Genomic DNA, 15,591 nt, shown 5'->3' with positions numbered 1-15,591 from the left:
GTATTTCTTATTCAGTGTGGCTTTTTCCTCCTTTGTCTTTTTTCCTCTCTTCCGTTGCAGCTTTCAAAGCAGAAATTCTTTCCATTTTGTTTTGACTCTACAATTCAACACTCAAAATGCATCAGTAGCTAAAGCATTGCTTCAATTCCCACATTTATCTTGGCAAGAATTATTCTATTTTATACCATGAGCATCCTGTTATTTAATTAAGAAAATTTTCCTTAACATTTACACTAGATATGGAAAAGGAGTAAAGATGATGTAAGGAGCAAAACAAAAGGTCTGCTGTTCTTACTGATCTTAATTATGTAATAATAACATAAACAATCCTAGTATCAGGCCAGCTCAGCGCTGTTTCAATGACTTAGTTGGAATACTTATAATTCAACACGGTTTAAATTCCAGTATGGAAGTATACAATCTTATTAAAGATATATTTTATAAAAAATGAAAGAATGCTTATGGGCTCTATTCATCAGAAATGCTATGTCATCTTCCTCCACTAAAAACGTATATCTGCACTACATTTCTTTACCTTTTCTACTTTATCCATGAGAGGCCCACTACCTTTTATATGTCAATGCAATATTTTGCTTACATTGAGCCAAAATATTATAACTCCTTTATTTTCCTCTACTTAAATTGTTCTCACAGAGAACAAGCTACAGTTTGTGAAATTATGCAAGTCTAATGAATCTTACCTACCTACTCAGCTCTTGAAAGAGCTCTGAGATTTACATGCTGATGTGGAATATTTCTTTAGCTCTTCTCCGTGTATGCAGTTACTTGAAAGCATAGTTCAAACAGAGGTTGAGACTAATTAAACCAAAGATTCCATTTTCATGTTCCTTTATTGACTTGTCTCTAAAATTTTAATTTTCTTACTATGTATTATTCTTGTCCCCCAAATACCATACATTTTAAATTGTAAGGGGGGAAAATGCTCTTTAGTATGTGTTGTCAAATATATGACATTTGAGATGGAGAGGAAGAAAATCAGTATTTAATCCTCAACCCGTGATCTGTCAAAACTATTTAAGTCTTCAGAAAAGCAAGACTGAAACAAAACTAGGACCCCAATAAACATTCTAAACTTCAAGTTCCTTAACATGAAGTAAAAATTTAAGCTAAAAGTAATTAACCCATTCTGATAGTAGCAGCTGAGACCTCTGTGAATTTGACCTTCCTGGAAAGGTTCCTCTGTGGCCAGGCCACCTGTGGAATCAGTAATTGGACACAAAGATTTGACATATTTTAGTTTCATAATTTGAGATCTCAATATGTAAAATCTGAAATAACTGAGACACAGTCACAATTAAGCTCTAGAATCCATATGAATTCAAAGAGTTGACACACATAAACATCTCAGAAACCTGAACTGAGAATGTGACAGAAATCCAGACTGTGCTAATATCTCACCTCTAATGCTTCAACACAGTCTGTTATGATTGCACAGATAGCTTTAGTGCTTTATCTAATGAATCCATCTTTTAAGGCTCTAATCAGAAATGATAAAGAGCCAGTAGTAGCTCTGGTATCTGGCTCCAGAGGCACACTTCCAGTTAATCTATACAACCAAAAGCCAACCACATAGTTGGCTGTTATCTGAAATATATTTTGCACATTATTATTATTTCAGCTGGATGGATGACATACATTCAAAATACATAGCTTTCAGTATAAAAATGATGATGATAAAGCTGAAAATTAAAGCCAATTTAGCCTGTAACTTAAATAATTAAATACATGATCATATCATATTTGTTGCATAGAGCTCATGTCTGGCTGGCTGGAATCCATTTTTACATTTAAGTATTCTGAACTATTTTTGTATTTTCCTTTCTGTATCACTGTTATCAAATGCATGAAAAATATTTTGAGTCTTTTTCTTTCAATGTCTTCTTCTAATTGAGAAAGAATCCAACAATGCAATTTAAGATATTATGAATTGCATGAAATTAATCATGTTTATTTGTCTTTGTTGCTACGCAGCCAATATTTTCAAGAAGTACAAAAGAAGGTAAAGAGCTTTAGTGGTGCAGTTCAAAATGATAGATTTCTAGATAGAATTCCTTACTTAGCAAGTATGTATTTCACTGGAACAAATCCAAGTCACTGGACTTCAGAGTTCATCATCTGGACATGAGAAGATACTAGATAATTACCAGGAATATTTCCTGTATCTGACTTCCTGAACATATTACCACATCTGATACCTCAGTACCCAAACAAAGACCAAAAAAAGAGAGAGAATTTTGTTCAGGTTGTTTTTATGTAAACATCATTTATGTTCCACTTTCTATACTTTCAGCAACTAAAATTATAACCAAAGTTGTGGAACCAAAAATTAAAGTGATTGAAGGCAGTCTTCAGCCTATTATCAAAACGGAAGGTAAAAATCAATGTTATACATGGTTCCTTAAAAATCCATATAATAGACTGATTTCTATGAATGTATCTACATTCTTTTTGAAACTAACATGCTAAATATTTCTATATCAATGGCATGCTCATTTAACAGCAGAATGCGGAATGTAAGTTATTTAGCAGAGTAGATGGTGCATGAAATGTACTTTCAGTACATTTGCTTGTATTTGATTTCATTTGAACTTAATTTACCATTGCATTAGCACTAGTACCCAGATAACTCACCATACAAATAAATCCTAAGCTATTTTTCCTGCACCTAGACTCTTTTAGAGAGTATACTCTTTATAGTTTTGTTTCCAGTCTCCCCACATAAATCTCTTTTATACTGTTGCGAGGTGTTCCAAAAAGTGCAGGCATTTTTGATTCAACAACCTAAGAGAGCACAGAAGCTGTATACTGAAGAAAGCTTTTAAAATGTATATCCACACATGATATATTTTTTAATTAAACCACCAGAAACAGAGGAAATAAGTAGTTGGTGCAGTTGAGTCAAACCTTAGAATCCTTAATTCCAGCCCTGAATGTGTGTCTATATATAATATACATTATATATTCTTATATGTATACATATATAACACATTAAATAGACACATATACTTACATATATACTTATCTCCTGATGTTTCAGACTAGAGCATTAAATAAAGTTACTTTTCTCTCTCCCCCTACTGTGTATGTTAGCCAACTCCAACATCTCTGATGCCCCCTTCATTTCACATATTTTAATTACTCCCAAAGGATCGGAACTTAAGAATTATTTCCATGTCTAAGAATCTTAATGTGGTGACTGGCCACAGAAGAAAGACCAGGTTTTCTTCATTATTCTGTAAGAAGAATAGAAACAGTCTTCCAAAAAAGGAATAGATGATATCCTCAATTGAATCTCAAGAAAACTATTATTGTAATTATCTTTGATTTGGGTATTCTCATTTTACGAATTAAGATGGCAACTTCTTGAATACTTTTGATTCCTCGAAAAGTGTGTCATTACTTAAACCTTAGACATTGGAAGTATGTATGTAAAAGTGTATTTCCTAGCTAGTGAGTTATCTATATTTTTATACATTCTTGAGACTTAAAATTGAGGTATTTGGAATCTGTGCTTTTTTTAAAAAACATACTATACCTATTGTCATTTGAGTATTTGATTGCTCTTATATAGTGATGAAGAGAATTTGATGATTTAAGAAGTTAAATCTCAGAAATTTTTGTTGAGAAAATGTTTCTTGATCATTTTAATGAAAAATGATAAAATGATCCTTGATGTTTAGATTCTTGTACTCTTTTTTAAAAATCAGATTCCCTAAAATTTTGTATAATCACTTGTACACAGCTTCTATAGTAAAAATCATTCACATGTACTATTTTTATTTTCAAAGATTCTTCTCTTTTCTTTCAAGCTTCTTCATTCAACCCATTTATCTTCCCAATCTTTGTGAGCAGGATTCTATTGTATTACTTTTCTTCAATTAGGAACACAATGAAGCATCAGCTCTACTTGAGTTTTTCCTATGAAGGGAACTAAGATGAAAAATGGGGTCAAGTCACCTATGCATTAACAACTCTCCAGTTAAACAATTTGGAAGTTTTACTTTGTGCAATATAATGAGGGAGACAAATACTTATTTTGGCAGCCATTTACAATTGTTCAGTTCTAGAATTACTATTGGCATTTCCTTCTCACTGTTTGAACTTTTGCTGATTCATCGATAACTCTTGAATTCTTACTAAATAAATTAGACCCCAAGACACAATTTTAAGATGTTTCTTATAAACGGTACCTAACCAAATTTTAGAAGTAAGAATAAATCAACTGAATACATATTGAGCACGTATGGTGCCGGGTACTCTCGTAGGTGCCCGCCAGGAATAAATATGAAAAAAAGTTTTTTTTGGTAGTAAATCCCTGCCTTCATAGAATTTAAGGATAGACGATGTTTCTGAAATTCCAGTTGAGGCTCTTCTAAAGAAATGTCTATTGGGATATTTTATTAACTCATTTCCTGTTCTTAAACTCCTTAGCTGTTCTTTCCTTTTGAAGTTTCCTTAAAACTTGGGCTTACGTTTTGATACTCAGTGTCCCTTGACCACATAGATCAAATATTATGGTGCGAAATACTTACTGTTTGAATGAACTGTACTCTTGTTTTCATTATTTTAGATTGTCCTAGACTATATAATTCTGGGTAATGGTGTACATTGACAATTTCTGAACAAACAAATAAACCCTCTCAAAGATAAGCAAATATAGTTATATTCAACTGTTGAAGGGTGTCACAGTATGAGTTAAATGTACTGAACTTCTCTAAGAAACAGTCTTGATTAACTAATGTAGTAATCTGCTTTCTAACATTCAAAATGATTTTCTCTGGGAGCAAAATCATTTTGCAAGTCAAATGCAACACTTAACTTTTGCATTTGAAGGACTGTTTAACTATTTATTAGTAAATATATGCATCATTCACATATAGAAGGTAAGTACTCAAATCTATTTTCTCATAAAACCTGAATTTCGTATTTTAAAGGTAGGCATAAAGTTGGGCTTTTTTGATGTTCAGTCTTATGCCCATTAGATAAAAAATGTAAGATATTGACTGATTAAAAATTAAATTAAAAATTTAACAAGAAAAGAAAGTAATAGACAATATCAGTATGGTAAAGTAAGATCTACACTACTTATCATTAGAGCCACTCAAATTTGTTCATACTGTATGATTCACAATGTATAGTCACATATAATATTTTGCATGATCATACTTTACAACTATGAATAAATGGATCAATTAAACATCAGTTTAAATGCTAAAGCAGATGGAAGTTATTTTAGTAGCACACCAATAGATTGAGTTATTTGTTCTCATAAATACTGTTTAATTTGAGGACAATGGGAACTGTTTAAAACCGATTTCATAAAGCCTGAAACCACTTTGAAATGTGAGCAACACCAAATGTTGAAATAAATTTCCTGTTCTGGTAAATTTAAAGGACTACATTAACATGATAATTTGTCTCCTAAAACAATGCCTTAGGACCCACAATAACAAAGGTCAAAATTGAAGGTGAACCTGAATTCAGGCTGATTAAAGAAGGTGAAACAGTAACTGAAGTGATCCACGGAGGTGCGTTCTCTGTGTTTCCTGTAGCCTACTGTGAACATTTTCAAACAGTGTTGGTTTAAATATATTGAATATCTGAGGTTTTCTCTTGGACTTTTGTTTTATATAAATTGTGGGAAAACTTTTCTCAGTTACAGATTCTTATTAGCCGATCAATTAAAACATAGTTTACCTTTTAATGGATATAGTTGGAATTGATTTAACCATTAACTCACCAGTTCCAACAAAACTGTCATTACTCTGCATATGCAAGGATGATTATGAAATATAATGAAAACAATCATGTCAATACAAAAGAACATATTGTACTTAGAAGAAAGAGTGGCCATTCTATAAGACTGACTAATAAGTCATTGCTAGGACTTATAAGATTCCCATTCTAATGATGTATAATTCCCTGGACCCTCCCTGAACACTCATTCCACAGTCAAGAGACAAATATGACATGGAGTGTTAGCTTGCTAGTTGGCTCTCTCCCTTACCCAAGATTCAGGACATAACCACTACCTTTTAGACCTCTGTTATATGAATTTATTTGAGATACGTCCCCCAAATTATTATGATTGAATTCTAAATGGCATTGTTGTGAGAAATACATTTAATCATTAAAATGTCTAGCTTATGGCCATTTAGATGCCATAAGGGGATAAATCAAATGCATTTTCTTCCCCTATTTCAGAGCCAATTATTAAAAAATACACCAAAATCATTGATGGAGTGCCTGTGGAAATAACTGAAAAAGAGACAAGAGAAGAACGAATCATTACAGGTAATGTTTTTTTTAAACAAATGTGATCCTGAATCTCATATTGATCAAAAATAATGAAAATGAATAACAAAAAAATAACTGGCATGTGTACATGAAACACTGTAAAAGAAACTATCCTGATAAAATATCAATACATCATCCTTGATGATAAAAATCACCTGTGAGTGATAGAAGGGATAATCCAACTCACTTGAAAAATGTAGTTATTGTAAAATCTTCTTAGAAAAGTTTAGATTGGGATTACAGTTCTCTACTAAGCAGATCTTACAGGTAATTTTTAACTCTGTATATGAACTATGCCTGGATTATAAAGGGCAAACCATTTAATCCTAAAATATCTCTATAAGAATCATTAAAGAAACTAAGTCATTTTCTTAGCGGTTACTGAAGTCATTTTATTTCTTTTTTGGTAGAAATAATACTAATCCTAAATATGTAATCTATGTTTTCCTCTGAATTGGAAATTTTGGGACAAATCTATAAGCCTGTGTTTGTATTATGAATATGCATGTGTATCATATAATACACTATCTTCACTTTGCTATTTATTAATGAGTTACTAAATCCTAGAAAAAAACCATTCCCTCCTTCGATTTTCCTTTAATCTTAAGGTTTACACATACACATCTACACACCAAAATAATATGCAAGCTTGTATAGAACAACTGATCAATAATTTCAGTAAACCTCTGTATCAGTCTCCCATCAGTGAATTAGTCTAAAATTCTGAATTCAGCTATTTTTTAAGTCTTTGGGAATTCCCTGGCAGTCCATGTTTAAACAAGCAGTCAGCAAATATGGCCCATGCCAACCTATTTATGTAAATAAAGTTTTATTGGAACATAGTGTGACCATTCATTTATACAGTGTGTATGGCTATTTGCACTCTAAAGGACAAAGTTAAATAGCTGCAACACAGACCACAAGACCCATAAGGTCTAAATTACTTTCTATGTGACCCTTACAGAGGAAGTTTGCCCAGCCTTGTTTCAGTTCCTTATTATTATTATTTTTTTGTCTTTCCCTTAGGTCCTGAAATAAAATACACTAGAATTTCAACTAGTGGTGGAGAAGCAGACGAAACTCTGAAGAAATTGTTGCAAGAAGGTCAGTATGTCTAGAAGAATAAGAATGTGGATTTCTTTAAGCTATCTATGTCAAAGTCTAAAATAATCTTTGAAGCCTCTTACACTTTCTACTCTATCTCATTCCTTTGTTCTAGTTCCATACCAACACAAGAAAAAAGTCCAAAGATAGGGAATGAAACTCAAATGACAGTCATATTGATTGTTTTGTTCTATATTTGCTATACAGTGTTCAACAACTTTGTAAGAAAATTGGTTTATCAAAAAGTAACACTAAAAACCAAGAAAGAACCAAGTGTTGGTCTGGAATTCATTGTTGGGCAGATGCCATTATATATCACATCACGTCTCCTGCCTTTTTATTACATAAACCAATTTCTGCTATAAACATGTATCCTCTCAGAGGTCACCAAGGTCACCAAATTCATTGAAGGTGGTGATGGTCATTTATTTGAAGATGAAGAAATTAAAAGACTGCTTCAGGGAGGTTAGTAAAAGGGAAACAACTAACCCACTTAACAGGTTCTGATAACTGAGATTTTCAACTTTTTAAAGACTGAGCATTCAGGTTTTATTTTGTTTTTTTTTTAGTTAGGTTAAAAAAGACAACATCATGTCTGTCTTAACAGACTGATTGGGTCAATGGTGGTTATAGTAAGCATTATAAAGAAAGAATTACTAGTTTAAACAGTCTTTAAAAAGTTCAATGGGGAGCAGTGAATATTTTTTTGCTTTGATACAGACAACTGTAAAGATATTTTTGTATGTGAAAGGGGTATACTTTAAAAATTGGTAGTTATTTAAAGAAGCCCAAATTGAAATACTTTTTATATTTTAAAAAATGTATTCACTGCGCCCACAACAATAATAAGAGGCATGTTTATGAATTTTTTAAGTGCATAGATCTAGCAAAAAAATTGCATTTAGTATTTTTATTTTCCAAAACTACATACTTGGGAATGGGTTATCTGTTTCTTCTAACAGTTTGAGTCATAATCTATACCTGGAGCTGTAAATTATTTTGCATATGAAATTAATTTTAATATTTAAAATATGGAATGTTCTCTGCCTATGGCGTTAAAAGGACCTACTTTTAAAAGGAAAGAAGAAAAAAAAGAATTCAAAATCTTACACAAACTCTCAATGGTAATTACTCAAAGAAATAGTAAATGTTAATAAAGTATAATTTGGGTAATTGGTATTTGAATAAATTAATTTCCAGTTCATTTTCTTAACAATAAAAGAATGTAAGGTAAGAAATTGTTTTAGAGAAACAAGTATTTAAATTATTTTAAAAAATCAAATATGCTCTTTGAAATATACTGTGAATTGAGAAACACTAAATTGAAGTTTATCCAAAGTATGGTCCCAATGGGTTTTATCCTTAAAATTTAAAAAAATTGTAGTACTATGTCCAAGAAGTTGTAAATTCTCTTGGGACCATGTATATTTTTGGCAATTATTGTTTTATTCTTTACTTTTATATAGGTAGAATCTCTTACATAGTATTGATACTGTTCAGTGATAGTAAAAATAAATAATTTTTATTGAACCAATGATTAAATTTCCCCTCAATAGAAAAATTTGTGTCTGAAAAATACAAGATTTCCTTTCAGACTCCAGGGAATATGTGACACTCCCAAAGCCACAATAGAACCAGTTTCCTGTGAGATCTAATACAGAATTTACTCATCTACCCCTAAATGCTTAACACTGTACTAGAAAAAGGTAGGGATTTGAGGGAAGAGGTGAAGACATGAAAATTAAGTTGAATTCTTTTTTTTTTTCAGTCCTTGCCATAGTAAGCGGCTTTGTAGAATGGCAGTGCTTTGTAGAGAATGAACCAATTAGTAACTGCACTTGTATATATTGCTTTAATTTATTTAGGCTTAAACTTCGGTAAGTATGTTTTCCTCTCCTTCAATAAGCCCCCATTAACAAGTCCATTATAAACGACGAACTAAGTGCTGAAGACTAACTTCAGCCAAGAGAAGATAATACCTGTTACAAGAATAAGATACTCTAATTTTTGTTAATGGAATCCTTCTTTAACTCTAGTTTATGTTCATCCCAAAGGCTGATTCCTTTAGTTCCCAGTATTTGGTTTCTCCACATATTCATAATGCGCTGGTTTTGTCAATGTCACAACATAAGTTTTTATCAAAACATTTCCAAGGGTTTTTTTTTTCTCATAAGAAAGACAATATAAGCAGTATAGTTACTAATATCTGGACACTAAGTGGACATGCTAGTTTTCTTTCTTCCAGCCCTGTAAAACCATTGGGTCAACACTGAATAACAAGTATCTCTTGTCTAGATCCCAAGAGACACCAATTTACAAAGAAGCTGGTGTAAATAAAGATTATGTCATGCAAGATTGGCTTTTTTTTTTCTTTCAGAGTATTGATAATTGATCTATAGGTAAATGTGGTCTTCATCTCAAAGCTTGGAGTTTTCTATCTGAACTACTCATATTGTGGTACATATGGTACATTTTGATGAACTGAGTGTATTCCTCAATCATTTAGGTCATTCTTATTAACATGGCTAAGTGGTCAGTTTGGTACCAATATGATCTGTCATTGAAACACTTCAGACCCCTTAACTAAAACTTCTTCTCATAAAATGTGTTGAGTTTTTCACTCTTGTCTTAGATAGAACTACATTTACTGAAACTACTAAAGTAATTAAAGGAGAACAGCAAAGTAGTAGGCTATGGAGAAAGGAACAACAACAAGAAGTTATCTGGGAAGGTTTTGACAAATCTGCCTGTATAACATGTAAAGATTTATGGCTTCTGTAGAGAACATAGGATCAGGTTGTAGGTCTGGCTTCCAATCTGGGTTCCAACTTGAACTAACTTGTATTATAAATTGATGCTTTCCTGCCTTGCTTTCTTAATCTGAAAAGTGGGGATAGTAATGTTACCTACATATAAATGAATCAATATGTGAAAAGCACTTGGAATAATGTTCAGCGCATATCAACTCTCAGTGATGTTAGCTACTATCAGGATTACGGTCAATTAACGTTAACATGGTCAACAAAGTAATATTTTACACTCTAAATTTCCAAAGTCATAGCCATGTAAAAATGCAAAAATCTTGCAAATAAGTGAGCTGAAGCATTTTGTATGTTTCAGGAAACATGTGGTGGAGAGGAGCATTTTTGTGGGATTGTTCAATGATTAATTTATCTTGCCATATTTAGCTTCTCTAAACACGACCTAATACAAGTGTCATTCAGTTTGAGATGGCAGAGGGCCACTGAGCGCAAATCTGGTTTTCTGCACTTTAATCAAGCTTTTCTTCCAGAGATGTTTGTTTGCCACAATGAACACTTCTTATTTTGATTTTATCATAGCCAAATAATAATAAATTAACAAGTTAGTTAATTGGATAAATATTAATTGGATGCTGCCAAATTTATAAAAGAAAATCTGAGTGTAAGTGCTTGTTTTGAAAAGTAATGTCAAAATATTGTTTTAAATTGCATAATAAGTGCTCTTTGGAATTTAATAAGTCCATTATAAACAATGCTTTTTGTTCACTGCTTAAAGACTGGATCCATCTTTTCATGGCAACATTTTATAAGCCATTTTTTGTGACCAAGTAAACCTGAAGTTAAGAAAAATATATCAACTGGAGCATATTCCATAATTCAGACTTTTCTATCTCACATAAACTTTCCCTCACTAATCCAATCTAATGAGGTTTTCTCTAGTTCTGTATTTTATTATAGTATTAATATAGTGTGATAAATGGTTATGTATCTTATATTCTGGGGGGAAAAAAGACATGTTGGAAATATGCTATGTAGACAGAAACAGAATTCTTCAAAAAATGCTTAATGTTTCTTTCCCTTTTTTTTAAACTTGATATTATACAGCCCACAATACTGTTGGTGATAGTCTCATGTCATTTTTTATGGGATTTCAGGGAATTGAATATATATATAAAACAAAAATTTTGACTTCATTGTTGAGTATAGATGATATATAAAAATCAAGAATTCAAAACTTGGAGTAAAAAAGGTAAGCAGAGAAAGAAAGTCGCCATAGGGACCACACTTATTCATTGATCTCAAATGTCCAACGACAGAGTGAAAATGTGAATTTAGGTTGACCAAGTGGTCTTGTCAATGATTTAAAAGAAAAATGAGGAATTGGGAAGTATTTTGCAACTATAACAACAAAAAACTGCATTGTTATGAGACGCTTAAAATTCTAAAATAAGAAAGATTTTATTATTTTTAGCTACTTAACTTTTAAATGGTCTTGTAGGATTGGAATTAAATTGGGGAGTATGTTGGCACACACTTCCTGAATTGCTTACTGGTATATTTCTAGAGTTATGATATTTTGTTGTCCTCATGTATTATAAGTTGATCATAGATTAATTTACAATGAGAATTTTACAGAGGCAGAAGTCTGATACATCACAAATAGGAATGACTGGAAAAAATGAGTGGATATCTCTGGGAAGATTCTTCTGCTAAACTTTATAGAATGTTAGACATCCTTTCATCATAAAGTGATGCTTTTCATAAAAAGGGTGAAAAAGTCATGTAAGTCACTCCATGCAACAATGGAACATCATCTGGGGTGCTACATGCCATAATAAAACAATATGTTTTGCAAATAGTAAACATTCATTATGATATATGGAAAACAAATGTCTGTTTGTTGCCAGTGCAAAAGTCTCACTACTCCAAAAGAAATCTACATGTTTACATGATGTTTATTTAAAACTTTATACTCTTCTGATCAACTATGGTTTCCTGTCTCATATTAGTCATAATTTCAAAGTATTTTTAACTAAAGCTATTTAATTTCAGACACACCTGTGAGGAAGATACAAGCCAACAAAAGAATTCAAGGTAAATATATTGACTATGGTAATTTGCATATATGACAAACCTTTTGTTATATTAAGACAAACCAAAGAAAAGGAGAGTATTCTAATATATTTTATTTTGAGCAAAGTATTTTGATGATATGAATCAGAAAATAAATCTTTCACTATTAATAGAATATAAGAAAAACAAATGTTAAAAGAAAGGCAATTATACTCATGTAAAGTGCTAGATATACTGAACCACTGAGGTAGACTCAAGTAGAATTAATTTGAAAAGAAACCCTTGAATACCAGAGTTGAGCAAAAATGGGTAGCAGGTAGACCTGAACTCTGTGAAACTATTATTTAAAATGAGGCTACAGTTTGAGACAAAAGTAAATTCAAAACTGTATCTACTGTACACATATAGAAAATGATTAATATAGGTATGTACAAAATTTTGATATAATGTGTAGGTTATATACATGTATATATCACCCATGCACTATAATTTTCTTTATAACTTTATTTATGTGCATTTTCTAATCTTCCACATAGGTTACCTTACATTCTGATGCATTCAAAACTCAAAGATTTCCCTTGTGGAACTTAAAATAATTACATATTTGGAATTTCTAAGATAATTATATACTAATAGTCAAAAGAAGTTGAAGGCTTATGAATGCATTATAGGCATATCTGATTTTAACTCAGTCCAATCTAGACATTTGAAACTAAAGACTCAATTGTACACATAATTTTTTTTTTATTGGAGTAAAATTGCTTTACAATGTTGTGTTAGTTTCTGCTGTACAATGAAGTGAATCAGCTAAATGTATACCTATATCCCCTCCCTCTTGGACCTCCCTCCCACCCACCCCCCATCCACCCAACTAGGTCATCACAGAGCACCAAGGTGAGCTCCCTGTGCTATAAAGCAGGTTCCCACTAGCTATTTTACAAATGGTAGTGTATTTATGTCAAACAATCTCCCAATTAGCCCCTCATTCCCCTTCCCCACCCCATGTCCACATGTCCATTCGCTATGTCTACATCTCTATTCCTGCCCTAGAAATAGGTTCATCTGTAAGATTTTTCTAGATTCCACATCTATGCATTAATATACGATATTTGTTCTTCTCTTTTGGGCTTAGTTCACTCTGTATGACAGACTCTAGGTCCATCCACATGTCTACAAATGACCCAATTTTGTTCCTTTTTATGGCTGAGTAATATTCCATTGTATATATGTACCACATCTTGTTTATCCATTCATCTAACGCAGGACATTTAGGTTGTACACATAATTTTTAACTGAAGGCTTTATCACAGATTTCTTCTAAACATGAAAATTCATCCAAATTTTCTAAGGAACTAAAATCATCACTTTAAATTATTATTTTCATATACCTTTGATCAAAAGAGGACTTGGTTTTATCATCATAACCAGAATATATTATTAAGAAAACAATCTAACATTTATTATAATAAGAAATGATGGTCTTTTATAGATATAGTTATGCATAAAATATCATATTCTTAAACACTATAGTTTCATCACATTTACAATCTATATGCTCTCCCTTCTTCCTAATCAGGATCTAGAAGACGATCAAGGGAAGATCGTCCTCAGTGAAAATCCAGACACCAGACAACAAAGTTTACAAAGCCCTAAATCAACAACCTGATCTTAAAGGAAAAATATGAGAGCCATGCTGACGTGAAGAAATGAACCACCAGCACAAAAAAGCAATCACTGACCAATTCTGAATGCAAATATAGTATTTTGTTTTTCTGAATGAGAAACAGGAGGGAAATTGTGGGCTTAGCCTCCTGTGGGATAGAATCTGAGGGAAACGTAACAACCTTACAGGCTTTTACATCTTGACATTAAAATTTCTGGCTAACTCTGGAATCCATGAGAGAAAATCCTTGCCACTGGATTAATTACAGTTCAAATCTCAGAGTGGTGAGCTGTTATCCCCTTGAGAAGATTGAACCTTGAATAATGGATAGATAAAATGCATGCAAGGAGTTACCTCTCAATGGGAAATGGATAAATAAAAATGGGTGCTCAGTATAAAAAAAAAAATAAGAAAACCAAAACTTTTGTATCAAAAAGGTTTGCACATTTGTAATACAATGTGGGTTTACCAGAAAATTATGTTATTTCTACAACTAATTTTGTACTCTTGAAATGTTTGTCTTATGCTTCTTGCAATACATATTTTTATCTCAAACATTTCACTAAATCCATTTTTCAGGTATAAAAAGAATTACTTCAAAGTGGGTAATTCAAAAAACTCAAGGTTTAAGTTAATAAGAGGTTTGGACTTGGGAACAGGACTTTATACCTCTTTTTTTATATATAACAAATACTCATTAAAGGAAATTGAATGAATTTAGTGTTTTTCAAATTTTTAAAACTATTATGATATATAAATAATCATTATACAATGAAGCAATAATTAAACATCAACTGAGTACATAATATAACCCTGGAACTGTGCTAAGTTATGAGGATTCAAAAGAAGAATTAGACAACTACTGTCCTCAAAGGGTAAAAAGACAAATCAATAATCCACAATGTACCATGGGCTATAATAGAAGAATAAACAGCACTACAGGAGCACAAATACCTCAGTTAATTATTCCTAGGCTTAGGCTAACATAGAAGGAGCCAAAGAGATGCCCTTAACAGAGACTTGAAGTAACATAAGAGTCTACTACATGAAAAAGGAGGGGCAGAAAAATATTGGTTTGCTGAGAATGATAAAGAGATCAGTTTGATCTACTCAGATCTCAATAAATGTCATCCTTATCTTGGACTAGAGATAAGAGCAGACAGGGAATAGAACCCATACTGCTGAGAAACTGACTTGTGATAGTGTGATAAATTATATCATGCATTGAAAGTTGGTCATTGAGAGACTATAAAACTGAGGAAGACCAAACTAAAGATACCTCTTGGATCAGAGGCTCAGCCCTAGAGTAATACTAAATGATCTGAAAAGATTTGAGGTAGCTGAAAAGCATTGGTTCTTTGAGGAGCAATTGAGGTAAGGAAGTGAGATATAAAGTTCTAATGGTGCCACTAACTGCGGAAGTCTGGGTAGCCTGGGTTTTCCAGAATGTTTCCTAGTCTGGACAGTGGTGAGATTTATGCCTAGCATTTAGAGCCCTTGCCAAGAAACAAAATGTCCTACCAACTCAGTACTCATGTAGAGAATCTTTGGACTGCAATCTAAACTGGACAGAGTGTGGCTGTGTTTTAACCAAAATGATTCAAAGGAAGTGGTTACGTAAGGTGGTGCTGGTAGAATACACTACATCATCATTAACACAGATGGCTATTC

At 32.2% G+C, this 15,591-nt stretch overlaps 1 protein-coding gene across 8 annotated transcripts in view; it reads left to right on the top strand.

Annotated features, from left to right (window-relative positions):
- POSTN (periostin) overlaps positions 1 to 14,691 on the top strand; it is a 34,369-nt gene extending 19,678 nt beyond the window's left edge. Inside the window, exons 17-23 of one of the 8 annotated variants that reach the window (XM_059996056.1) lie at positions 2,312 to 2,392; positions 5,460 to 5,549; positions 6,226 to 6,315; positions 7,345 to 7,422; positions 7,804 to 7,887; positions 12,237 to 12,278; positions 13,834 to 14,691. In XM_059996056.1, coding sequence (XP_059852039.1) covers positions 2,312 to 2,392; positions 5,460 to 5,549; positions 6,226 to 6,315; positions 7,345 to 7,422; positions 7,804 to 7,887; positions 12,237 to 12,278; positions 13,834 to 13,871 — 503 coding nt within the window. In that variant the 3' untranslated portion in view covers positions 13,872 to 14,691. The remainder of the gene's footprint in view (positions 1 to 2,311; positions 2,393 to 5,459; positions 5,550 to 6,225; positions 6,316 to 7,344; positions 7,423 to 7,803; positions 7,888 to 12,236; positions 12,279 to 13,833) is intronic. The other 7 variants (XM_059996059.1, XM_059996057.1, XM_059996058.1 and 4 more) reach the window with 7 other exon arrangements.
- Positions 14,692 to 15,591: the final 900 nt, after the last annotated feature.

The sequence above is a fragment of the Delphinus delphis genome, chromosome 18 (genome assembly GCF_949987515.2).
Source record: "Delphinus delphis chromosome 18, mDelDel1.2, whole genome shotgun sequence".
Classification (NCBI taxonomy): Eukaryota; Metazoa; Chordata; class Mammalia; order Artiodactyla; family Delphinidae; genus Delphinus; species Delphinus delphis.
The sequence above is the reverse complement of the archived record's forward strand: the minus strand, read 5'-3'. Positions and strand labels throughout refer to the sequence as shown.